Source organism: Euphorbia lathyris, chromosome 8, assembly GCF_963576675.1.
Source record: "Euphorbia lathyris chromosome 8, ddEupLath1.1, whole genome shotgun sequence".
Classification (NCBI taxonomy): domain Eukaryota; kingdom Viridiplantae; phylum Streptophyta; class Magnoliopsida; order Malpighiales; family Euphorbiaceae; genus Euphorbia; species Euphorbia lathyris.
Genome location: NC_088917.1, coordinates 39646138 through 39673007, shown reverse-complemented (window position 1 = coordinate 39673007; position 26870 = coordinate 39646138). Strand labels below are relative to the sequence as shown.

The 26870-nt window shown below is 33.3% G+C and overlaps 3 protein-coding genes and 1 non-coding gene across 7 annotated transcripts; 2 read left to right on the top strand and 2 right to left on the bottom strand.

Moving 5' to 3' along the window:
• The first annotated feature begins 11070 nt into the window (after nt 1-11070).
• Nucleotides 11071-13622, top strand: LOC136202836 (chaperone protein dnaJ 49-like). 4 transcript variants are annotated; one of them, XR_010674622.1, is made up of 4 exons: nt 11071-11210; nt 11352-12468; nt 12758-12846; nt 13037-13622. XR_010674622.1 is itself a non-coding variant. In XM_065993756.1 (3 exons), exon 2 carries the CDS (start codon nt 11374-11376, stop codon nt 12454-12456), a length of 1083 nt encoding a protein of 360 aa, XP_065849828.1. In that variant the 5' UTR covers nt 11071-11210; nt 11352-11373; the 3' UTR covers nt 12457-12468; nt 13037-13622. The 4 variants fall into 4 exon arrangements, 2 of the variants coding, with proteins under 2 accessions (XP_065849828.1, XP_065849829.1); XR_010674621.1 differs by having other exon boundaries at nt 12668-12846; XM_065993756.1 differs by lacking the exon at nt 12758-12846.
• Nucleotides 13623-17052: 3430 nt separating this feature from the next.
• Nucleotides 17053-22007, bottom strand: LOC136201947 (uncharacterized). Its single transcript, XM_065992336.1, has 8 exons — nt 21808-22007; nt 21146-21258; nt 20182-20253; nt 19308-19343; nt 18585-18630; nt 18166-18259; nt 17468-17525; nt 17053-17280 (listed from the first exon to the last, which is right to left on the bottom strand). Exons 1-8 carry the CDS (start codon nt 21884-21886, stop codon nt 17230-17232), a joined length of 549 nt encoding a protein of 182 aa, XP_065848408.1. The 5' UTR covers nt 21887-22007; the 3' UTR covers nt 17053-17229.
• Nucleotides 22008-23580: 1573 nt separating this feature from the next.
• Nucleotides 23581-26464, bottom strand: LOC136201987 (pentatricopeptide repeat-containing protein At4g32430, mitochondrial). The gene has a single exon (XM_065992389.1). It carries the CDS (start codon nt 26189-26191, stop codon nt 23876-23878), a length of 2316 nt encoding a protein of 771 aa, XP_065848461.1. The 5' UTR covers nt 26192-26464; the 3' UTR covers nt 23581-23875.
• Nucleotides 23587-23668, top strand: TRNAS-AGA (transfer RNA serine (anticodon AGA)). The gene has a single exon. It is a non-coding gene; the product is annotated as a tRNA-Ser (tRNA).
• Nucleotides 26465-26870: the final 406 nt, after the last annotated feature.

Genomic DNA, 26870 nt, shown 5'->3' with positions numbered 1-26870 from the left:
ACAAGGAACAGAAGATAGTAAGTAAAGCTGCATAGAACAATGTCCTAACAGCAAACCAAGAATTACCGAGACACTTTGATGAGAACCAATTTTTATATACACTATTTTCCAAAAGAGAACTGTATATACACTCATACTGCACAAACAGAACATACAAACTCATGTGCCAAATAATTAATCTTTTACAAGAGCAATAAAGGTGCAATATAACACGCAAACATGTCAACATTTTTGCATTGAAAATGTGACACCGACATACACAATCTCGTTCACTCAAATTGAATATAGCTAATGCTTAGCCCTGTTTAACAAAATTTATGAATTCACTAAAAAAATATCTGAATTTACTAATGCATTTTATTGCTAGTCGGTTCTCTAAACAACCTTTATCTATCCTCTATACATACAAAACCCAGCACGCCAAGGTCAATTTAGTCCATTGTTGGTAGCCTGAATGCTGGAAACTAAAAAGAGAGATTAAAAAAAAAGAAATGTACAAAAAAAATACATTGTGTTTCACAGAGCATGAAAGCAGCAACAAATTATAAAATTGTGTTTTACATAGTATGAAAAAAATACATTGTGTTTCTATGGCTATTATTGAAGCTTTAACAAACCAGATTACTAAACTAAGAATAGGAAGCTATAAGCTAAAGGTTGCTTAAATATTTGAACAGGAAACACACATGTAACTAAGATAAATAATATATAAAGAAACACATACCTTATTTCGCTGAAAAAACAAAGTATTTGCTGAATGATTGCTACAAGGTCACTGCTGGATTGTGTTCCCTGGAGGTTCTTTTGGCTGCTAAATTTTTTCCTTTTACAAACAACAAACACATTCTTAATACATGGGCATCCAGTAAGATATTTACAAAAAAAAAATGAAATAGCAGCACATACAGTGAACTACTATCTATACTTGTTCAACTAATTAAAACACTAATAGCAAAATAAATGTAATTGAACCAATAACATATATGATTAAGGCTAAGGTGGAAACAAACAACATTGACCTGTAAATATGCAACATGATATGTACTCAATGTTAACTATGTTCCACTTAATAAATATGCAACATGGTGGACAACCAATTTTAAGGATAAATTTTGTATTATCTTTTTCATAAAGGCATGTGACTCTTGTTACTGATCATGTAGCATGCCTTGGTTTGATGTGTTTTCTCTCATTCAATGGTACTCGTAAAAATAATGGGAATAAGTGTAAAAATATCGTGCAATTTTATCCCTAACGTCTAAAATGGTGCAACTTTACCTCTAACGTCTAAAATGGTGCACCTTTACCCCTAACGTCTAAAATGGTGCAACTTTACCCCTAAAGTCTAAAATGGTGCAACTTTACCCCCTAATGTCTAAAATGGTGCAATTTTACCCCTAACGTCTAAAATGGTGCACCTTTACCCCTAACGTCTAAAATGGTGCAATTGCCCCCTAACGTCTAAAATGGTGCAATTTTACCATAAGGGTAAAATGTACTGCTTACTGTCCCACTGCATTAGACGCCTTTGTCCTATTTACACAAACATGAGTTTAAAAAACTAATTATTTTCATATATTTCTTCAATTTTAACAATTGAGAAATTGACAGTATAAGTTACAAACAGCAATCACGTTGTGATTGACAAGAATTCAACTTACATTAGAACATATGCTATCATAATCTTGACAATTGAGGAAAAACGTATCTATATGAGAATATACTCTATCAAGATTTAAAGGAATATTGTAAAATAGTTATCATTGCATCTTAAAATAAAATGACTCTCTAGAACTACATCAAAGCCACATCATATCAACAATATCTGCCAACTTGGCTTAATTAAATTTATCAAATCTAAAATAATATTTCAATTCAAAGAAAAGTCAAGTGGCATACTCAGATAAAAACATGAACAACTAAAAGTTATAAAGTTCTACTCCACATGTTCAAACTATCTACTGGTGTTAGATAATTACCTTAGATACAAGCATACGCAAGGTAATAAAGGCTTCAACCCGGAGTTTGGAATTGCCTCGATGCCCCCGTTCTCCCTCAGTATCTGCAGCCTTCATAAAACCAAAGAAGAAAAAGAACATTGGGTCCATAGAGTATAATATGATGAAAGATTTAGTGAGAAAATAATACTTAATGAAGTGTGTAAAAAGATTTAGTTTTTCACACACTTGGATGCATATAAAGATGATTTGGGATTTATCTTTGACAAGGTGGCATTCACAAACAAGAGATTCTACACATGAGGGATTTATGATCTAAATTCATTATTCCTGAGAAAACCTAGAAATGTTGGTGTCTCCAGGGCTAATTTTTTCGGCATCTATACACCTCTAACAGGTTCATGATTTCCACTTGAACTTCCCCCACTCAGGCACTAGGTTCCGAATCTTGGTAGAATACCAATTGCTTTAATTTAAATCATTATCCAGAGTTATAACTCATTTTGGAAAACCCAATGCGTATGGGACTGTTCTGTATATTTCACAATTAGCAATTCAAAATGTTCACTCTACTTCATCATCCTAGTAATTAGTACATGATTAGGCTCCCAAAAAACAATTCATATCAGTCAATAGTTGAACTAGAACTCGATTAAAAAGTTAGGAGGAAAATGAAGATTTGCAAAACGATTATCAAAGTAATTGAAGCTAGAGATTAAATTGATCAATTGAAAGGAAATAGAAGCACAAAAGAAACAAAATAATGGACAAAACAGACCTGCACAGGAAATAAAAAGAGTGAAGGAAAGCCATGGGGGAGGAGGAGGCAAGTTTGAACCGATATATATGAATATCGCACAGAGGAGAAGAACTTCCGTTTCTTTTTCTTTTATGGTAATTGAAAAAAACAATAACTAAAAAGAATAGAACCTCCCACAACTAAAGAGGCGGACCAAACCTATATATATATATAATTACTATGAATAAGGACAAAAAATAAGTATATGGAAAGTATAAACAGTTACAGTATAAACAATTAAAATGTATAATTAAGAAGAAAGTACCAGATTCAGAAATTGGAGAAAGAGAGATGCACATAGAAAGTACCTGATTCAGAAATTTTCCATGGATGAAAAAGAGAAAGTAAATGGAGGGGCTGAGGAAAAGAAAGAGATGCTTTGGAGATGGTAAAGGAGAAAGGCATTTCATGTACTTATACGGTTTAGGGTTTAGAGATAATCTCTTAGTAATTAGTTGATTTAATTAAAAAATTAAAAAATTAGAGAAGAAAACCAAGAGTCTGATATCATAAAATTGGCTCCAAAATATCCCTCGAGATTATTTTATTTGTTATGGAGACAAAATAGACTTTTGCACAACAAAATCATTTTGTTATGACAAAAAATGGTCATAATAAATATTTATCTATAATTTCAAAATCTATTGTGGCGAATACCATTTGTTGCCCTAATTACCAATATTGTGACAAAACTCAAAATTGCAGAAGTATGTTATTGTAACAAAACTATTGGTCACAATAAAGTAGCTTTGTAGCGACAAAATAATTGTCTCCGTATATGCTTAATTTTGCACCAAATTTTCCCGACATATATATTGCTACAAACTACTGTGACAAATGGAATTTGGTCACAATATATATTCATATAGTGACAAAATTTTGTCAAAAAAAAGTATTTCATCACAATCTCATGTAGCTTGTTTGTGTATTGTGACAAATATTTTATTTTGTCATAATAAACATGTTTATTGTGACCAACTTACTTTGGTTATAATATAATTAGTCACAATAACATGAATTTTTTGTAGTGACTTTAATTAAAACTAAAAATTGAGTTCATAAATTGAGTTCATATAAAGCCGAAAATCTAAATTTTAGTTAAGAGTTAGCAATCGAAACGATAATACCTAGGAACATATACTAAAAAAGAATACAAATTTACAAAATCTTTATTTTAGTCATTTTGAAAAAAAACAAATAAAAAAGAAAACATGGATAAGCTAGCGAGAGGTATGGAACCTGGGTAACGACAGAAATGGAATTTCATCTCTGAAAAATGAAACTATAACAACTATTGTTTAATAAAAAGAAAACAACAACACAATTGAGAACAAAAATAACTACAACATATGAAAAAAATCGAATAATTACCTTGAGAAACATAAGAATTTCTTGTAATTTTTGACACTTTTATGTTTTCCGGTTTTAGTTGTTCATGCACCTTCTATTTCTGTCGGATTTCTTCAATTGAAGCTATCATTTTGAAAAAAAAAAGACAAATAAAAAAGAAAACATGAATAACATAGCGAGAGGTATAGAACCCGGGTAACAACAGAAATGAATCTGAAAGATGAAACTATAACAACTATTGTTTAATAAAAATAAAATAACAACATAATTGAGAACAAACTAACTACAACATATGAAAAAAATCGAATATTTACCTTCAGAAATATAATACTATATATCGTGACCAATGAATATAATGATGGAATACTATCTATCATGCTTTATATAGAAGTTTATTTGTGACTTTTGGATTTCCTTTGCTTTGTGTTTTTTCATCTTCCCGTAACTTTTGCTTTCTTTTATTATTTTAATTAATAGGCTGGTAATGATTTAATATATTATAAGTATAATTTTGTTATTTTTAATTAGTTAAATATTTTTAATCTGATTTTTTACTACGTTGACAACTCATCAAAAAGACCTCTAAAACACTTCTTTTCATTTCTCTCTGCTTCCGTAATTATATATAGTATAGATATCTGAATAGATTATAATATTTTAAAATAAAATAAAATTTAATTGAAAATGATCTTTTGTATTAATAATTCTTAGTACCGATTGCTTTTAATATTTTTAAGACCTTATTAGATATCTTAATTGTATTAATTTTTTTTTTCAAATTGATAAAATAAGCATGTATAAATCATGTCTTGTATTTCTATTTATATTTACATAAATTGCAAATTTGTGTATTACATGGTCTAAAGCTAATAGATTATAATAATTAAACATTCCATTTTTTCTATTGTTTTTTTTTGTCTTTTTATTTTTAACATGATATTAACCTTTCCGGTGTATAATAATTGATTTATTAATTTTTGTATAATTATAAAACTTTAATTTAGATTTGTATAATAATTAATTTATTAATTTTTTTTTGTATAATTATAAAAGAATTACAATTTATGTTAAAATAGAAGCAACATCAGTCTATTATGCTATAAACTATTGCAATCAAAATTTTTCTAATATTGTCCATGAAATATAACTTTATCAATTCAATATGTTACATATAAAAAATAAAATTCATAAGAATTAGTCACAAATTCATCTTGATGATAATCATTTTGCTTGATGTAATTTCATGATCACCAAGTATTCGAATTCAATTATTCACCGTGCTACAATAACCCAATATATCAATATAAAAATTTAATTTAGATTTGTATAATAATTAATTTATTAATTTTTTGTATAATTATAAAAGAATTACAATCTATGTTAAAATAGAAGCAACATCAATCTATTATGCTATAAACTATTGCAATCAAAATTTTTCTAATATTGCCCATGAAGTAACTTTATCAATTCAATATGTTACGTATAAAAAATAAAATTCATAAGAATTAGTCACAAATTCATCTTGATGATAATCATTTTGCTTGATGTAATTTCATGATCACCAAGTATTCGAATTCAATTATTCACCATGCTACAATAACCCAATATATCCAATTGAATCAGCTTAAGACGATGATTTCTCCTATTTTTATCTCGTAATATCAGTCACGCTCGCAGATATCATTTATTTGACTTTATTAATATTTTCTAGGCTTAAAGCACTATTTAGCCCTTGATCTATCTAAAATTTTATCATTTGGCCCCTGACCTATAATCTAGTCACATTTGGCCCGTGATCTATCCCAATTGGTGAAATTTCACCCAATTTGTATTCAAACTTCACCGAATCGTTATCTCATTGATAAGTAACGATATTTTGATATTTGAACTCAATAGATTTTAGTTTCGGATTTGTTTTTTATTTTTTTATTTTTTAATCTATTTAATTATTTCCACATAATGTGGCAAAAAAAACCTTAAGAAATATCACGTTTCAAGTTCAAGTGTCAAAATATCGTTACTTGTCAATGAGATAACGATTCCGTTAAGTATTTATACAAATTGGGTGAAATTTCATCAAATGGGATAGGTCAGGGGCCAAATGTGACCAAACAATAGGTCATGGGCCAAATGTGACCAAACAATAGGTCATGGGCCAAATGATAAAATTTTGGATAGGTCAAGGGCCAAAGAATGCTTTAAGCCTATTTTCTAATAATTATATATTCTTGAATTTCTTAAGCAAGAAAAACAAACAAAATAATAGAAAACAAAAATAAATGGACAAAAAAGATAATTAGTAGAGATATCTTCCTCTCGTTTTTTTTTTCAAAAATAAGAGAGAATGTCAAGATATAAGCATATAAAGAGGTGAGTGGAAATATTTTTTGCCCATTAATTAAAATTTTTATTTTTTCTTAATGAAGTATTAAGTCCATAAATTAATTTTAGTTAAATAGAATTAAATCGCAATTGTAACCACCCAGTACAAAAAAAAGTTTTATAATTAATATGTGAACTTAATTCTATTAATTAGAATCAAATGATCAACATTTGAGAATTTGAAGAGATTCAAATAATGATATTTTTTAATTAATGTTTTTCAACAACCTGTTCTATGATCATGTTTCATTTTCATATGTTAAAAACTCTTGAAATACTAACAATTTTGTACAAAACACAATATAATAGTTAAAAACTATATAAGCCAATGTTGCAAAAGCAATTATCTCAATATCTCATAATTAATGAACATTTTTAAGATTTTGAGCATCAAAATTTATTTTTATTTACCTTCATTTTGAATTCCTATCTAGCATAATCCAAATTCTTCAAGAATAAACATCTTATCAAGTGTATCAGACGCTTACAATCTCTTTGTCTAGAGAACTTGAAAAAAAATAACATCTTGATAATAATAATAATAATAATAATAATAAAACGTAATTTATAATTGAAATAAACTTCATTGTAAGTTTAATACTTCATTGTAAGTTTAATATTTCAATACCTCTTTAATATTTTATTCAATATGTCTTAAACTTCGATGAACAACTATTGTGTGAAACTTTATATCTATTTGGACAAAAATGCATACAAATAAAAAATACAATCCATATCAGTTATATAAACTCAAACTAATAAAAATGAGTGGATTTCAACGGGTTCCGAATTAGAAAAATTAATCTAACTTCAATTAAAGCTAAAAATTGAGTTCATATAAAGTCGAAAATCTAAATTTTAGTTAGAGTTAACAATCAAAACGATATCACCTAGCAACATATACTAAAAAAGAATGCAAATATACAAAATCTTTATTTTAGTCATTTTGAAAAAAAGAAAGAAAAAGAAAACATGGATAAGGTAGCGAGAGGTATGGAACCTGGGTAACGACAGAAATGGAATTTCATCTCTAAAAGATGAAACTATAACAACTATTATTTAATAAAAATAAAACAACAACACAATTGAGAATACAAATAACTACAACATATAAAAAAAATTGAATAATTACCTTAAGAAACATAAGAATTTCTTATAATTTTTGACACTTTTGTGTTTCCCGATTTTAGTTGTCCATGCATCTTCTATTTCTATCAGATTTCTTCAATTGGAGATATCAGTTTGGAAAAAAAAGACAAATAAAAAAGAAAACATGGATAAGGTAGCGATAGGTATATAATCAACAGAAATGGATCTGAAAGATGAAACTATAACAACTATTGTTTAATAAAAATAAAACAACAACACAATTGAGAACAAAATAACTACAACATGTGAAAAAATCGAATAATTACCTTCAGAAATTAATACTATCTATCATGAGCAATGAATATAATAGTGAAATACTATCTATCATGCTTTATATAGAAATTTATTTGCAACTTTTGGATTTACTTTGCTTTGTGTTTTTTCATTTTCCTATAACTATTGCTTTCTTTTATTATTTTAATTAATGAGCTAGTAATTGTTTAATGTAATTTTTTTTTGGTAGAAACAAGAAAGAGAAAACAGACGAAGAAAAACTAACATGGGATCAGCCTAGGAAAGCTGACCCCAATTCTATCCTCTAGAAGAAGAGAAGAAAGAAAGATGAGAGGAACAGAAAGGGTAGTAACACCTAACATCCCTTCATGACCAGCTGCCGCCAAGCGATCCGCGACCCGGTTTTGCTCTCTGAAAATGTGGCTGAACTTTAAGGAATCAAAGGACGAGCTAAGCCTTTTAATAGCATTGATGAGATTACGAATATTCAGACAAATAGCATGATTATCACAAATCATATTTATGGCTTCCAAGTTATCAGACTCCACCGATAACTTCATGACACACAGACTCTTGGCAAGCTTGATACTAGAGAGAATACCCCAAAGCTCTGCAGAAAAGGAAGAGCCCATACCTAGATTCTGGGCGAACCCCGAAAGCCAGGCACCCCCCCATCTCTAAGAACTCCTCCAGCCGCAATTCTCCCATTGGAAAGGCAAGAGCCATCTGTGTTCAACTTCACCTCCCCATCTTTAGGCTTACTCCAACCAACGAGGTGAACCTCTCTACTCTGGGTAGCCCTGGCAAGGGAATCCCCTTTCAAACTCTCAGAAATTATAGAAAGCTTATTGGAGAAGAACTCAGAAAGGTTAGGAATAAAAGTAGTTTTATAAATATAAATCTGTTATTTTTAATTAATTAAATCTTTTTAATTTTAATTTTTTACTACGTTGATAACTCATAAAAAAGGTCTTTAGAATAATTTTTTTTTCATTTCTCTCTACTTCCGCTGTTATATATATTATATAATATAGATTTAAAAAATAAATTATTGTACATAAGTAATTTGAATTGGATGCGAAGTAGAAAACCTGAATACAAAAGCGGTCATTCCTAGGGATGGCAACGGGTAGGGTACCCGCGGGTAATGCCATTCCCAAACCCTTACCCTTTTATTTTTTAACTACCCGTACCCGTCCCATTACCCTAACGAGTATACTTTTTGCATCCCATACCCTTCCCATTTAATTCGCGGGTACCCACGGGTACTCTTACCCGTTAAGAATCAATAAATAAATAAAAAATATCACAAATTTAACAAACTATAAATTTAATAAATCATCAATCTAAAAATTGAATAAATTAAACCTTAATTAATAAGAATAAAGTAGCTTAGTGCAATCCCTAGGTGGCACTCCCGGTGGGTAACCAGTCTTTTTGGATGTCCTATGGTAGTCGTCATCATGGTGCCCATGATGGATGTAAGATGCTATTCAGTTAGCTAGGTCGTGGCGGCTGTGAGGCTTTCATTTCCTCCTTCAGAGGTCTTGCTTTCAGAATCAAATAAGGTTTTCAAACCGTAACTCCTTCCTGGGCATACATTTAATTTATGTATTTCCTCTAGCAGGCTTTGTCTCATATCACATTACTTATTATATAACCTTCATACCTAGACCCTGGAAAGCTAACCTGTCAAGAAAGTTCTATCCAGCGAGCAGAATACTTGCAGCGAGCAAGTTTGGGATGATGAATTGGTCTTAGCATGTTAGCACTTTCCTGCCCTACTATCAGATGTTTTCCTGTCTGCCTTACTGGGTAGTCCAGTCAGGTTATCTGGGCTCCTAAATTCAGACTTCTCACTAGTAGAGGTAGGAGATAGGGTTAAGGTTTGAGTGTGCTAGTGCCTATTTCAACTTCTTAATAGCTAGTGGAGCGAGGCGAATGATAGAGTTACGAAGACGTTAGAAATGCTATCTAAAGTACTAGGGAGCCTCTTTCCTATGCCATATCCCCGCAGGTCTTCCTTATGCCAATAGCAGCTTTGGAATTCTTCGTCCTACACTTTTTTCTAGGCTTGGATCCGGATGGCGTGCTAGCATGCTAAGTGAATGGTAGCATAGTCTTCGAGGTGCGCGAGGCTGGTCATAGATCAGTTGCTTGCTCTTTTTCCCTTAAGCGAGTTCGGGCTCGGGTAGGCAACTCAGCTTACTATTCTTACTATTTTTCCTACCCTAATGGATCAAGAATAGGTAGCACAGGTCAGCAAGCAAGCCTAGTAGGGTCCCCCCACTATAGTCCGCCCTTTTTCACAGGGAAGTCTTTGTAAGTAAAAGGAAAGCTCTTTTTTGACCGACTTACCAACCCACCTTGTCTTGAGCGCAGAAGTAGCACTATTTTATTTTAGTAGGATATCTGCTCTCTAGCTTAGCTGGCTATACCGGCAATTCATGACGATGCTAGAATTCATGATGATAGGCGATAGGTAGCAAGAAATCTCGTATAATTACGCTCCGGTAGACGTTCTGACTTGTAAAGAGAGCCTCGGACTGCGGACACTTAGCTAACTGCTTATTCATTAGCCTAATCTAATTAGGTGTAAAATTCGTTAAGCCGCTGGCGCATCCTCATTTCAGAGGTTTTTTTTATCATCCCTATTTTGTGTTGATAAAGAAGACATGCGGATTGAAAGTCTTGATCTTGATCTAAAGAGACATAAAATGAAGAGCTCTATGAGGCCAAATTCCAAGTAAAAAGTTAAAAATAAGTAAGGGGAAGCTCTCAAGAGTTTCGATCATCAACAACGGAAAAGTCGTAGCGCCTTTAGCACTCAGTGCCAGCAAGACCTTGCATGCGTGGAGCTGTAAAATGGTCAGATGTCACTCGATTGTTGAAAAATAAATGTTTGGAATTTAAATTTCATGTCTTACATCTAAAAAACAATGATATTTATTAATATAAATTTTTTTTAATGATGGGTAACGGGTACCGGGTACCCTAGGGGTATTCCCATACCCGTCCCATTACTATAATGGGTAATGATTTTGATCCCATACCCGTCCCATATCCTTTTATACAGGGTACGGGTAATCCCATTAGGATCGGGTAGTATCGGGTATCCGCGGGTACACTACCCGTTGCCATCCCTAGTCATCCCACAGCAAATCCAACATATATAATTGGAAGGACGAAACTCGAAAGTCCAAGAGATATTTGTCGCTTTATTTCTTTCACCCCAATTTCCCCCAAATCCAGAATTCCCAAAATCATGAAACCCTAAATTTCACATTCTACAATTGCCGATACCTATTTCTCGTTTGCCTTCCCATTCAGATCTATCTGTAAGTTCAATTATTCTCACTCCTTCTTTCTGATTATCCTCTATCTCTCATAAAATCCAATATAATCTTTTCATCGCCACATTCAATAATGACAACTGCATATTGATCGATTTGTTACTAGAATTTGTTTTTATTTTGTAGGTTTTGTTGATTATACAAACTGATGGATGGGAACAAAGACGATGCCTTGAAGTCCTTGAAAATCGGCAAGGATGCGCTTGAATCTGGTGATCGAGCTCGTGCTTTGAAGTTCATCACCAAAGCTCGCCGCCTTGATCCCTCTCTGCCCGTAGATGATCTCTTATCTGATATAGAGAAAGATGTTGCCTCCGATCAATCGGCCCCAACTACCAATGGACCCCCCAGCCCCACCACCGATGAACCTAAAGTTCGCCAGAGGGTGAGGTCTAATGGATCGACTTCGTCCCCCGCAGCATCGTCGTCCTCAGCCTCGTATACGGAAGAGCAAATCACGATCGTGAGGCAAATCAAGAAGAAAAAAGATTTTTATGATATTTTGGGATTAGAGAAATCCTGCTCTGTGGAAGATGTTCGAAAAGCTTATCGGAAATTGTCTCTCAAAGTTCATCCCGATAAGAACAAGGCTCCTGGAGCTGAGGAAGCGTTTAAAGCTGTATCCAAGGCTTTCCAGTGTCTTAACAATGAAGAGAGCCGTAAGAAGTATGATCTGACTGGAAGCGATGAACCTGTTTATGAGAGACGTGCTACTAGGCATCACGGAGGGCATGGGGGATACAATGGGTATTATGATGATTTTGATCCCGACGAGATTTTTAGGCAATTCTTTTTTGGAGGAATGCCGCCTGCTACTACTCAGTTTAGGACTTTCAATTTCGGGGGAGGGACTAGAACAGCAGATAATGCAACTGGGTTCAATATGCGTGCACTTCTTCAACTGCTACCTGTTCTATTGATAGTTCTTTTGAACTTCTTACCATCTTCAGAGCCTATCTACTCACTTTCCAGATCCTATCCTTACGAATACAGGTTTACTACGGAAAAAGGAGTCAACTTTTATGTGAAGAGTACCAAATTTGATCAGGATTATCCATCAGGGAGCCATGAAAGGGTGGCATTGGAATTGAAAGTTGAAAGAGATTATGTATCTGTTCTTGCACAGAATTGTAGGTTTGAGATGCAGAGACAGCAGTGGGGTTTTATACGTGAGACGCCTCATTGTGAAATGCTCCAGCAATTTCAGTCTGGGGCCTCCGTTGCCTCATGAATTCTAATTAAGGTTAAAAGTTAAATATTTGTTTTAGATTCTACAACAAGGTTGAGTTTTATGAGTTTTTGGATGTAAAATTTGATAGATTAAGGTCCAATAAGTAAATTTTCCAAATTCATCAATTTAAATATCATAATTATGCTAATTTGCGCCATACACTTAATTTTGGATGCATAAACTTATGTATTTAGTTTCCATGGTTATGCAGGTGCATATTTTCAAACTTAGTTTTGTTAACGCAACCTCAATGATTGTGAATTGCATGAATTTCACACCCCTGAAATGTGCTATTCCTCAGGGAAATCGCAAAGTTACTACAATTAAAGTTGTTGATTGTTTGGTATTGCTGTAATTTATCATTGCTTCATATGCAGTGAGCTGAAACAGGTTGGTAAGACATATTTCATTACTTGAATGGTTGCTATATGATTTGGTTTATGTCGTGAGAGCAGATGACATTGTTGTGTATGTATGGCTGTTTGATCAAGTTATTTGTGCTTTTGTTATGGCTACTTGATGTAGAAACTGGAAACTTGAAACTTGCATTCAGAGAGACCTTATTCATGTTCTTTTGCAGATGCTCACCAATGTAATTTAGAAGACTTTTGGAATACACATGAAGGAAACAAAAGGATAATTGTGGTGATTTTATGTGGTTTCTCAATTTACTATAAAATCTGGATGGATGGATCTTCTTGATGCCTGCCTAGAACAGAACATATATTTAGTGCTATAACTAGAAACCTAAAAACCTCTTATGTTACCCGTGGACAATATGTTTTTCCGGATAAATGCACAATTCACACCTTTGCTTGTACTTATGTATATTTCCGTTCAAAAGTAATTGTTTTTGGTTGATTAGATCCCCAACCTGCATTTGTGAATCAGTTCGGATATAACATTGTTCCATATTGGCCAAAAGAAGTTAATTATGATAAATTGTTCCTTGTGTGTTTGATGCTTGTTCGTTCTAACTATAGTTATCTTGGGTTGGGAAAGTGCCTGCTATAGCGTTTAATATTAATATATTAATACATCAAGTTTGTAGAATCTGGAAACTTAGGAAGTGTTTTGGTATTGCCAATTATAAACTATGGAATGGGAATGCTCGATTCCCTTTGTTTTTGTATATTTTAAATAATTCAACTTGTTATTGAGAATCACATTACCTACTTTGTGCCTTTTATTAAAAATGGAATTAAATTTGATTCCATCATCTTTTATTCTTTCTCTCCCATGTTTCCTTTTATTTTTTAACGATTAATATGAGATAAGTCATGCGTTTGAGCACATCATTATTGTGAGAGAGTGGTTTAGATTTCACGTGTATAAGACAGTGCAATTTTAAGCGGAATTTGTGTTTTTCTCTACGTACAATTTCATGTTCTGGTAATCTACCATCCTAATGGGTCATCCTTCATCCTAATAGTCATACAACGCCTCATCCTTATGGTCATCCAACAAAAAAACAAATGAATCTTTCATTAGTGGAACTTGAAATTAAACTTACTAGTCATTGTTGGACTTTGTAGTATTTTAAATGTTGAGATTAAATTTGCTCTCTTTAATAACCTAATCATAAGGCTCTATAGTTTATTTCTTCACAATGATTTGCTTTGCTTTGTTTCTATATAGTTTAGGGGTTTGGATGAAAATCTGCAGTCCCACTATAGGTTTCCCTTTTCCCATCCCCTATTTATTTTGTTACATGTGTCAATTTCATCCTAATTAGTAGTTAAATCTAATTTCAGTTGTGTTGACGTTAATTAACTTCAATCCAACTCTGTTAACTTCATTTCTCCTCCGTTCAGCAGCAACACTTTTATCTTTTGATTCTGAATTTGGATCATGATCGTTAACTTCCTTCCACAGACAGAAGTCCAAGCACCAATTTTGTTCAAGTCTCTTTTTCTGTACATGGTTCTTTCTCGGTCTCCGTCAACCTCATTCCCATCATTGTCTTCCAATTGATTCTTCCGTTCCAATTTCTGTCTCATTCTATCATCAATTCCAATTTATTTCTTTGTTGAATTCGATGTTAACTAGTTAATTTTCAATACGGGCAAAGCTTCGAACTTGGTTGTTCTTAAAGTCTAACAACAACAAAGTCTAATTACTCAAGCATGTATGAATTCATTGAAAAGGTTGATTATGAAAGGAATTTAAAATTGAAATTAATTTTAAAGTTTGAATTCAGATAATTTGAATTATTGTCAATAATATTGTTAGAATCACCCCATAATCCAAATTGAAACTAATTTCAGAGCTTGGAATAAATGATACAAGTAATTAGAATGTTTGAATTACCTCTATATTTTTCATTTTATTTGATTTTCATGCTCCATATGTGTAGCATGAATTATTGATAATGTGTTAATGTTTTGGGTTGTAATGAAGGTGGATGTTGTGGTGTACTTGGTTTATTCCTTTGACAAAGAGAGGTCCGTCATGGGGCTGAATTTCTAATTGGGAAAGGCTTGTTTTGTGCCAATAAAGTCAGATGCTCAAGTGTTTGCCTTGAGAAAATCAGCAGCTGCAATCAGCAGCTGCAGAAGTGGGTACAAACAAGGGTTTGAAAGCAGTTGAGGATGAGCTGATATACCACTTGGCCCCACTAACTTTACAATCGGGAGGTGTTCATGTACAACATTGTCTGTAAAATGAGATATGAGGATGACTTCAAGTGGCTTTCTCAGTATATTTAAATAGGTTAATCTCTTTGAATTTATAATTCTATTATGAATTAAACTTCATTTCTCTCCAATACACAGGGCCTATACCAAATTGCTATAACACAACTTTTTGTCCTTTTTTAGTTCAATATTCTGTATGTTCACATTTGATGATGCATCAGTTTGTCCCACACATTCTTGGCATGTTGGGCCTTGCTATAAGCAATGCTTGAAACTAGTCATTCGTTTAACTTGATCTTCTGCCATTTTAACTGGAAAATTCAAATTATAACATCTGATAAATTTGTTTCATAAAATATAAGTTTATTAAATACTTCCATAACACCATTAAGGATTAAGGTAAATGTTCTTCTTCTTCTTCTTCAAAAAAAAAGGATTAAGGTAAATAAATAATTTAATGTATCCACTAGCATTTTTTCTAGTGGCTGAGACAGAAGACCTTTGATATCAAGCTAACCAATCGCTATGTGAATTCCAAATATTAAGGAGGGATCAACTTGGAGGTGATGTAGAAAAGAAATTTCCCTATACTACAAACACAACTGATAATCTCATAGCTTGCAAATTCATCACTTTATTCCTAAATTATTGGATTTAACATCTTATTAGACACTACTTGATAAGGATAATATGTTAGCTTAGAGCAACATTCATCTTTATCCATAAATCATTTTTCCCAAAACACTTCACATGAAAGGTTAAACTCCACATTTCTCATAAAGATCAAAGTGTTATTCCAATTACCAACCTCATAAGTAAATTAACCCTTTTATACCCTAAATCTCATATTCTGGATCCATTCTTGGCTAGATTAATATCTATTTACATGTAAAGTCTTCAAGTAAGCATGCCATTTCATCTATACTAAGATACTATATCCAGTAAAATAAGATAGACTACAACAATAATAAGGAGTGAGATCAACTCAGCTCAATCCGGGTTTTAAAAATCTCTAAGCTCCATGAATGCTAGGCAGACTTATCACATAGTTAACTTTGAATTTTTGATGCGACTACCTTCTAAGAATTCTAGCTTTAACCTTCTAGAATTTGTTATTGGAAGACAAAATCGATGATAGGAAATCATAATTTGTTATCGTGATGAATGGTTGTTGTGTTGGAATAAAACAGAGATTGAAAAATTACAAAACTGGAAGAAAAAGAAACCTCAACAATAACACTTACAAAATTGGAATTGGAAGGCATCACAATGGAAAGAAGAACTCTGTTATTAGATAGGAAGAGAAAGAACTGTATTAATCCAAATCACCCAATTTGAAGCTTATCATAATCAGTTTTCTCAATGGACAACAGATTTTCATCTCTTTGAATTATTTCTTCCCATGGATGTTAAGAGATCACGATCCCAAATTCAGAATCAAAAGAAATCGCAATTGGAAGGGGAAGAGTTCTGTTTATGGATCAGAGAAAAAATTGAAAGAGAAAAGTGCTGCTGAACGGAGGAGGAAGGAAGTTAACAGAAGAGTTAATTAACGTCAGCACAAATGGAATTAGATTTAATTACTGATTAGGATGAAATTGACACATGTAGTAAAATAAATGGGGAACATCAGATTTTCATCCAATTTAATTGATTAGTTACTGTGCTCATCTTTTTAAGTAATCATATTCAATTTGTTCTATCCCTATCCCCGTGGAGACGATATCTTACTTATAAGCTAGTGCACTTGCAAATGTTCACATTTTAGGACAACATGGTCACTAACAGAGAATAGAACCCTTAACCTACATTAAGGGCAATCTCTAATCCGAACCAGGATTCAAACTTGATGACTGAAAAAGAGATCAATCTCCACTACACTAACCAGTTGCTTTAGTTTACAATGGACTCACACCCATCAAATTAAATTAGTTACAAATGCTAGCAGGCAATATAGAGAGATTCTAGAATTTCACCACGATATAACCATGAAAAGTATAATATTCGCATAATATCTTTCTGCAAACAACTATGTTCCTTCAAATCTGAATGTAGGGTATATCTAAATTTCTTTCTCTTGTTTTAAAATAGAACTTGTTTATGAGGTATACAAATTGTTGTGAAAACTTGGTTTTCCCTAATCCTTTGAGGTGATCACCAGCAAACCCAAGGCACCTATGAGTATGTACTGTAAGCAAAACAAATAAAAAATTAGATACAATGTTCCAGATTCTGCTTCTGCTTGCAAAAAGATTATCAGGAGGAAAATGTAACTATTAGTTCTTTCTGACAAAAGCTAGGAAGTGTGTGTTTCCCATTGTTTAAGTTCAGTTATAAGAAGAAAATCTCCTTTTTTCTCAAAAGTCTAAAGCTACCTTGATAAGAGGCTTCTCAGTCATGATTATTGTCACCCAACCAACATATGGTAAGAACCTGTAAGAACACCATCAAACATCAAATAAATTACTAAAAGAATAGCAGTAATTCTTGCATCAAAATGGGTATGAAACAAAAAGATACACTTTTAGCCACTCTACATAATAACTTCACCATGCATAGCTGTTCACTTAATTGATCGGATGTATGAGATTAAAACAATTTGAGGATAGCGTTAGAGATGATGGAGCTTTATCTATCAGTTTATCCTTTTAGTTAAAAGGTTTGATATGGCTCAAAGCCTCTTGGACCAAGTCAAAGGTCTAGAATTCGAATCTTTGGCAAATTTCCCCACTTGTTGATGACATTTCAGCATAAGCTAGAAAGGCCTATGCTTGTAAAACGCTTCAAAGCTAAGGGTTTTTAAGTGTGGGGATGTGTTAGAGAGATGATAAAAAAAACATTCTTGGAGCCTTACGTATAAGCTAAAGCTTTTGGGTTAAATTTTCTTTCTCAGACAGTACATGCAAAAGTGTGGTCATATTCAACTTACGATACGTTTGGACAAACTGTCAGATAAACTCATATTTTCCACATTTATTAACAAAAATCAGCAATTTAAATCACGGTTTAGAATTGTTCTCTAACATATTTTTTAAAAGAAAAAAAGGAAGATGAATATTTGAAAGTGTCATACCCAATAGCTCTCCCCATGATATGTTGAGGCTTTAACCAATGTTGCTCATATGCGTACAAAAACCCCGCCCTATCATCCAGATCATTGTTGTCTCCTGACAAAAATATAAATACATAAAAAGTGAGCTATTATAATGCGGAGAGCATAGCTGTGGGACTAAAATGAATCGACTCAAAATATGTTGAAGAATATTTCTAGTTCATCTTATTATCAATGGTTTGGTGGCTTAAACAGTTGCATCTTCAATTGTCATTAAAAGTCCATTTTAGGACTTTTCAGCTTGTTGAACATAGGAGAGGAAAGGGGCCTGGGGGATGCTCAATTAATGTTACTCCTACCAGTAGAAGAAGAACTATCACAATCAATGATTAGCAGCTTTATATACAATGCAACTTCACTAAAATCTAAGGACACGGTACCTTTTGTGAGGATATCAGCATCACTTGTATCTTCTCGCTCATGGACCTATGAAGAATTATATGTGAATTCTTTTGTTAATGCCAGCATATGAACTTAGCTGGGGAAGCAGGTATAATACGTGCATTGCTTCCAAGAAAAAAAAAAAAATACAGTTACAGCTTTTCTTGTAACAAATTTTGGCAACTCAGAAACAGAAATTCAGAATGTGCAAATCTAGCAAGCCTTGCAGTAAATAATATCTCAAACTGTCATCCTAATCAGTTTTACTGTGACTTCATCTGCTCCTAGAAAGAATTGGTGTGGTGGCATATGCAATTAAGGGAGTAACTGTCTGGATCTTTTGGAACGTTACACAATTCACTGCTTGCAGAATGTACAATCTAAGTCTATAGAATGATAATAGTGAGGTCAGAAGATAAGTTGAAGGTTGTGTTCCTCCTTAGGAAAAACGTTAGATATGCTAAAATTGTACAGAAGAGACATAATGCTGGAGTATTATATGTCATAGACATAGACTATAGTTGCTTTCCCTTCTATATGGCTCAAAAAGTTGGCAGATTTACAACTTTCCGTCATTTTGAATGTAGTGAATTATTAGCAGGCTAAGCTTCCACAATGCGTATAGTAAACCCTCTTGTAATGCTCAACATAATTGTAGACTACGAAGTGAAAACTTATAGTTTAGACGAATAAAATAAATAGAATTCTTGAGCATACTATACCTCAATTACTCGATGGACAATTGGGATCTCATGCCCCTAACAATACGCAGAAGATGTGTTAGCACCACTGAAGCAGAAAGAGGGAGTAAAACTTCTGACAAGATGCAGATGCAGATAGAAGAGCAGTATCAAACATGCATATACAAAACATGAGAGAGAGAGAACCTGAATGCCTCATGCACTAAAACAAGAAAGCTGACCTTGTATGTACATGCTCAGTAATACAGGCATTAGCTGAAAATCATGATTCTATTTCTAATCAATTATAAAAATTAGCTCAAGGTAACGCATAGTGTAATGACAACATACTTTCTATTTAAGTAGTTGATTCTACATAAAACAACAAAATACATCAAATCACTAGAGACTGACAGAGAATATGCTAAACAGGGATGAAGGTTGATTTAGGGATTAGAGGGACATGTGGTGGAAGGAAGTTAGTTACAAAAGAGAGATTAGTTAGTATATATAGGTGTCTTATGAGTAGGGAAAGGGGAGGAAGAATTATGTTAGTAAGCACTATTAATGTGTTTGGCTCTGTTCTTTGAGCAGAGAGGGAATTTATTCCTGTGGGAGCTTGAGGTCTTTCTCAGCTCAGGTTAGCTTTCCGTTTGTCAAGTTTAGTGCTCAATCTTATCTATTCAATTCTCTATTTCTCTATTTGTTTAGTCTGTCTGTTTCTATTTCTGTTTCAGTTTCTAGGTAAGATAATAAGGGAATCCTATATATCTTCTCGATAAGAAACAAATTATAAATTAATAGTTAAAACATAAGGCAAAGAACGGAACAAAATGCTCTCATTATGCACATTAGAACAAATGAACAAGGAGGAAAAATAAGAACCGGATGCAAAACAGAAGAACAGTGAACATACTTCTACGTTGAACACAACAATTTCTCCTGTCCGAATAGGATCCTTGTTCATATGCAAGAATAAAATATCACCCTGCAAGATAACCAAGGGTTATGTCACCAGCTGATAAAAAAAAAATCAATAATAACAGAGTAGATCCAAAGCCATTTGATCATATTACATAAGATATATGACAATGGAGAAACGAAGGAAGAAAAATCAGAGAAAAAAGAGTTTTCTGCCCTACGAAAGCATCAGCTTATATCATACTGAAATAAGGATCAAGTCCTTTCTGCGGAACCACTTAACAGATAAAAAAAGTTGAGTTTTCATTCCCATAAATGAATCTATCGATGCTTCATATTCAAAATTATCAATTGCTTCTCCAATCTCAACTTGATGTAAAATGCTGTTCATAACTAAGATGCTTTAACAGCAAGAGGCATCTTAAAACATGCAATAAGGTCTCAAATTCATCATTAAGAGGAGGACTATCCAGTTAATTGGATAAACGTAAGTTTCACAGTTATAATATAACTTCTTTACATGCTGACAGTAGTTCTAGATAACACCAATGATCAATCACAACCCACAAACAACAACCTTTCAATAACCAGATTGTAGGTGTCAAGTAACACTTAAACTGAATGATATTACAGTTCTATGATGTCTTCAGAATGTATTCTTTCATTTCAATCAACAACTACTTGCAACATTTGCCATTTGCACTAACAGTTTCTCAAAACCAGCAAAAACATACATAAAAAAGGGCGGCCCGGTGCACTACGCGTCCCCGCGGAGTGAGGGTCTGGGGAGGGGTCCAACCACAAGGTGTACTGGGGGCACACCTTCCCCTGCCAATTTATTTGGCAAGAGGCCGCTCCTAAGACTCGAAAATGTCATAAAAATCTTTCTGAGAAATGGAATTGTTTTTTTTAAAGGTCGTCAAACACGGAATACTAAGAAGTGCATAGATTGTACTTACTCGTTTGAAAGCAGGTTCCATACTCTCTGAGAGCACAACTACAACAGGTGACTCACTACCAGTAACACACATCAATATCTTCCACATTATTAGTGCTGAAGTCACAATCATGCCTGTAGCATTTTGAGTTGTAACAATTAAAGAATAATAAACGAAGAAAATGAAAAATAAGAGGAAAAGACTATGGTGTTTCCCTCAAGAGAACTTGAATATAATAAACCAACCAAAATGTGGAAACGAGTAAACTGCCAACTCTATAGGGGAACTTGAATTTTAAGAATTAGAGTCAAATACAACAATTACAGCAGCAGTGCAGGACCCTAATACTCTTTTGAAAAATAAACAATCTGGCTTTGGGCCCAATCCCATCCCCACACCCAGAGGCTGTTTTATCCATATTTGTATGGAAGTGAGAAAATTGTGTCGCAGTTCATTTAATTTATTCTGTTTTTCATATGTTGAAGCTCTAACAATTCAATTCCTGGATATAAAATGTTAATGTGGTTGATATTTGTAATAGTTTTGATTCATTTGGCAGGTGGTGGAGTAAATTACTGAAATGAATTTGTTTCTACTGGTATTGGTTTGGAAGAAGAGTTATTCCTTAGAAAAAGCGTAAATGCAGTTTGAAAAGATAAGGATAGTTGGAGAGAAAGACGAACCGAGATTAATTGCCTGAGAGAAAGCTTGTCTAATTTGAATAGATTTAAAGGAGTGAATGATCTCCCCTATCCACCCCATTTTCGCACCTTGTTCCGTTCCTACTTGCAGTGTTTCCAATGCTGAACCTGAAAATGAGATTGTGGGTTTAACGTTTAAATAAGCTTCAACATTTTCTTTCCTTTTCTCATTGAAAATGAATATTTGGTAATCAAATTGACTTAACCATCTCTGCCTCTATGTGCATACCCCCATTGGGATTGCGCCATGTGCCCCCAATCCGACGTGGCACAATTCCATTGGGGTTATTGCAAGTACAGGATGCTTGCAAGAAATCCCAGAAAAATAACCCAAATTTTTATTTATTTCCTTTTTACTAAATAATTCTTTTATAAAAACTAAATACTACTTCTTTTATTCTTCTGGTATTTCATTAATATCTCGGTTGTTGTTGTTTTGAGCTTTTTTTATTTTTTCTTTTTACCTGAACTTATTTATTTTTGTATTTTTGCTGCTGGGTTCATTTTAATTTTGTTCTCTAAATTTATTTATTTTTGTATTTTCTCCCCTAATTTAATTTCACTTTTAATTCCTAAACGTATTTATTTTTTATTGTTTCACCTTTGGACCAATTACTTTTTGGTCCCTATACTTTGTTTTAATTACTTTTTTTTATTATTTAAAAGTTATCGTTTTTGACCGACACCACTGCCACATATGCGTTAATCACAATTTTTTTTTATTAAAGTGTCTAAAATATTTAACTTGTTACTAACATAGTTACAAATAACCAACAAAAAAAATATAAGAAAATTGATCTAGCTTATCGATAAATTTATTTGAAAGCTCCAATGTACCAATTAAATAACAACCAAATCAACTTTTTCAAAATTTTGATAATGTAGAGCTAAAATTGATCTTACTTGAATATGTTAAACTTAAATTTATATAATTTTATATATTAAAACTAAATCTGCATTTTTTTTGAAAACGTTAGAGTTTTGATTTTTTTTAATCGAGGGTTGTATTGTAGCCATAGTTTCCTATCTTATAATATGATATATAAATTGGAAATACATATACCTTATTAACCAAAAAAATGACATTAATCCTTCTCTGACAAGCTAAAACATAACTTTTGAATTATACATTCGCAAAACCACTAACTTTTTTCCCTATATGAATGTCTCAAATGTATAATTCTAGAATTGAGTTAAATTGTATATGTATGTATAACTTTTGTTTTATTTTTTTTTTCTATTTTAGTGTGCAATCTTCAATTTTACATGTAAAGTTGTACAACTTTTTATTGATTTTCCATTGAAATGTACAATCGGTAATTATGACATGTTAACATAAAATTAATGCGCCACGTCAGCAATTTGATCTCCCTAAAAGTCAAAATTAATGACGTGACACTTTTTGACTTTTAGAAAAATTAAATTGCTGACATGATGTATTGACCGGTCACAATTACCGATTGCACACTTTATTGGAAAATCATCAAAATGTTATACAATTTTATCCACAAAATTAAAAATTACATACCAAGATGTGAAAAAGATAGTTTCATGTACAACAAGTAAGAATGTAATTTACCTATTGAACTGGTTATCAAATTTACAAATACAGGAAAGGCATGCCAAATTAATAACACAATGGAGACACTATTTTTACAAGTATTATATTATTATCTTGGAAAGGTAATGAATCTCCTCACCCCTTTCCTTGTCAGACAAATAAAGAGTTATAATTGTTGGTTCCAGACATTTAGACATGTAGTGGTCGTGCCGGAGTGGTTATCGGGCATGACTAGAAATCATGTGGGCTTTGCCCGCGCAGGTTCGAATCCTGCCGACCACGAGTGTTTTTTTTACATTTTTTATTCCCAACAATTAACAACCCCAACATTTTCTTTGCTTTCCAAAGTACATTAATTACTCCATTCACAACCACATCATAAGGAGATTATCCTCTCTAACACACACAAAAAGAAAAGAGATAAATTATTGGCCCATCATTATGTAGTTTTCATCACCAAAATCAGAATGTTTTTGCAATAAAATAAAATTAATGGGCAATCATTAGGAAAAATTGAAAGTTTTGATGAAACTTGGATCTCAAAAATGTCATTTCTGCTCCTAAAGATGTTGCGACTTGACGTATCTGGTGAGATTGTGGGTGGGAATTGTCCCCTGAAGAAAAAGCATGTAAAGCCATGGATGCATTAATATGACCAACATCCGCCCAACTAAGTCCTACTTGTTTCTTGACTCCCTTTTCTCTCATTCCTCTTCTTAACTTTGCCACTTGTTCCCATTCTCCCCTCTCAGCATACATGTTTGACATCAACACATATGAACCTGATTCACTTGGCTCCATTCCTATCAAACCATCTGCTACCTTCTCTCCCATTTCCACATTTCCATGCATCCTGCAAGCTCCTAACAAGCTCTGCAACACCGACAATCCTGCCTTCCCTGGTATCCTATTTACTACTTCTTCTGCTTCCTTCAGCCGCCCTGCTCGCCCTAGCATATCTACCATACAAGAATAGTGCTCCGACGATGGTTCTATATTATAATCTTTTACCATTGAATCAAACAGATGCTGTCCCATATCAACCATGCCCTTCCTTCCACACGCAGCAATCACAGAAAGGAATGTGATTGAATCAGGTCTCACCCCCTCCTTCTCCATCTTCTCAAACCAACTCATTACTGATTCATAATCCCCATGCCTTGCATATGCAGAGATAATCGCTGTCCACGCAAATTGGCTTCTTTCAGGACCCTCACTAAATACTTTTTCAGAATCACAAATGCTCCCGCGCTTTGCATACATGTCAAGGAGTGCACTAGAAACAATAGGATTCGTGTTTAATCCCGATTTTATTATATGAGAGTGGCATCTTTCCCCATGTTTTAAGGATACATCCTCTGCACAACCTATTGCACTCAGGACACTACCAAATGTGTATTCATTCGGTTTTGATTCTACAAGCGCAGAGTAAAATGTGCAGATAGCTTCTTGAGACAATGCATTTTGTGCATAACCGGAAACTAAGGCATTCCATGTGATGATCTCTCTATAGTTAAGCTCCTCAAAAACCCTTACAGATTCTTGCATAGATCCAAATTTGGCATACATGGTAATGAAACTATTTTCTACAGAAAAACCGCTCTTTATGCAAAGACCATGAACTGTCTTGCCTGATTGCGACAAATTCCGTATCGTTATAGCATGGATTAAACCAATAAATGTAACATTGTTAGGATAAACCCCTTGTGATCTCATCTGATTAAAGAAAGGCACAGCATTTTCCTCATCAATAGATATCATGGTAGTCCATGAAACTACATTGCGTTCATCCATATTCTGAAACGCCAGTTTAGCATCTTTAGTTGCCTCGCATTTTGAGTATGTTGAAATGAGAACGTTACCAACAGAAACATGTTTGTCATACCCTCGTTTTATAGTTAAACCATGTAGCTGTCTCCCAAGTTGTAAGTTTTTGTCATGACCACAAGCTGATACTGCACTAGTAAATGAGACATGATCGAGTTTTATTCCTCTCCTAACCATTTGAATAAACATCTCAACTGCTTCTCGCCCATAAATACCTTCCTTGGTATATCCTGATATCATGGCATTCCAAGAAACACAATCTCTTGTTGGCATTTCATCGAACACTTTCCTAGCATCCTGTAAACGCCCCCATCTCGCATACATAGTAATAAGTGCATTTCCAACAAAAACTTCACACTCCAATCCAACTTTCAATATACAAGAATGTAATTGTAATCCAAAGAGAAACTCTTCATTCCTCGAACAAAATGCTAGTACGGTAGTATAAGTCACAGGATCAAAAGATATCCCAGTAGAATTCAATTTTCTAGCAAAATTTAGAGCATCATCACTCCTCTGAAAACCCGAAAGCATTGTATTCCAAGAAACAATATCGGGATCAATTAAATTGTTAAAAATGCGTAAAGCTTGATCGAAATACCCAGACTTGCAATACATATTCATCAGCGCATTAGGGACGATAATATGCGAAGTAAACCCAGACGTAATAGAAAGAGCATGGAGTTGAAAGCCAATAAATGGGTTTCCGCAGCAAGCTTTAAGGGCCAGAGAGACAGTAACTTGGTCAATGTCGTCCATAAAACCCAACTGAATTCGTTTCTTGAAGATTTGAAGAGCTCGAAAAGGGAGATTTTTGTGTATAGCGTTGAGCATAGAGCTGCGAATGGAGACATCATTTGGATCACAACTTTTGACGAGCAACTGGCATGCATTGCTTTCCGTATAAAAATTTCTAAGCCAAGACTCTTGCTTGCCGATTCTGCAGAGACTACTGCAATATCGTTGGCAGGTAAACATTAGAAATTCAAAAGACAGCAACAAACCGTAGCTCCTTCATTTCTCCTCCACCGCCACAACTGTAAGCGAACGATCTGATTCTGGTGGCACGTTTATATATCGGCCCTGGAATAAGGAAGATATACTTGCTGTGGCCCTATACTATTACTAATAGTAATACTATTTCATGGATAGTAATTTACTATCCATGAAATTACCTAAACTATTTCTTTTCTTAGATTCTTCATCTATTTTATTATTATATTATGCTCTATCAAATATAAAGAAAGGGGCTCTAGGAGCATCTAGTGGGAGAAGTTACAAACTTTGTCATTTCCTAGTATCACACAAGAGAAGTTAGAGATTTGAAGTAACATCTCATTAGAATGTGTTGTTATTTCAAAAGAAATTTAGATTAAAAAAATAGTATAATTAATGAACTCGGACTAAAATAGTAACATTTCATAAAGTAAAAGTCAAAACTTTTGTTAAAAGCATCAAAATGTAAAAATATTTCATTAATTTTGTTTTTTTTCCGTGTGCTCTAAAGTAAAGTTTGTAACTTATTTTAGTTACAAACCAAAAAAAGTAACAACCCCAATAGTGGTAGGTTGTAACTCGAACAAAGAAAGTTACAACCAAATTTGATGCACTAGACTTGCTCTTAGAACAAGGAAAGTTACAACCAAATATCTAAATA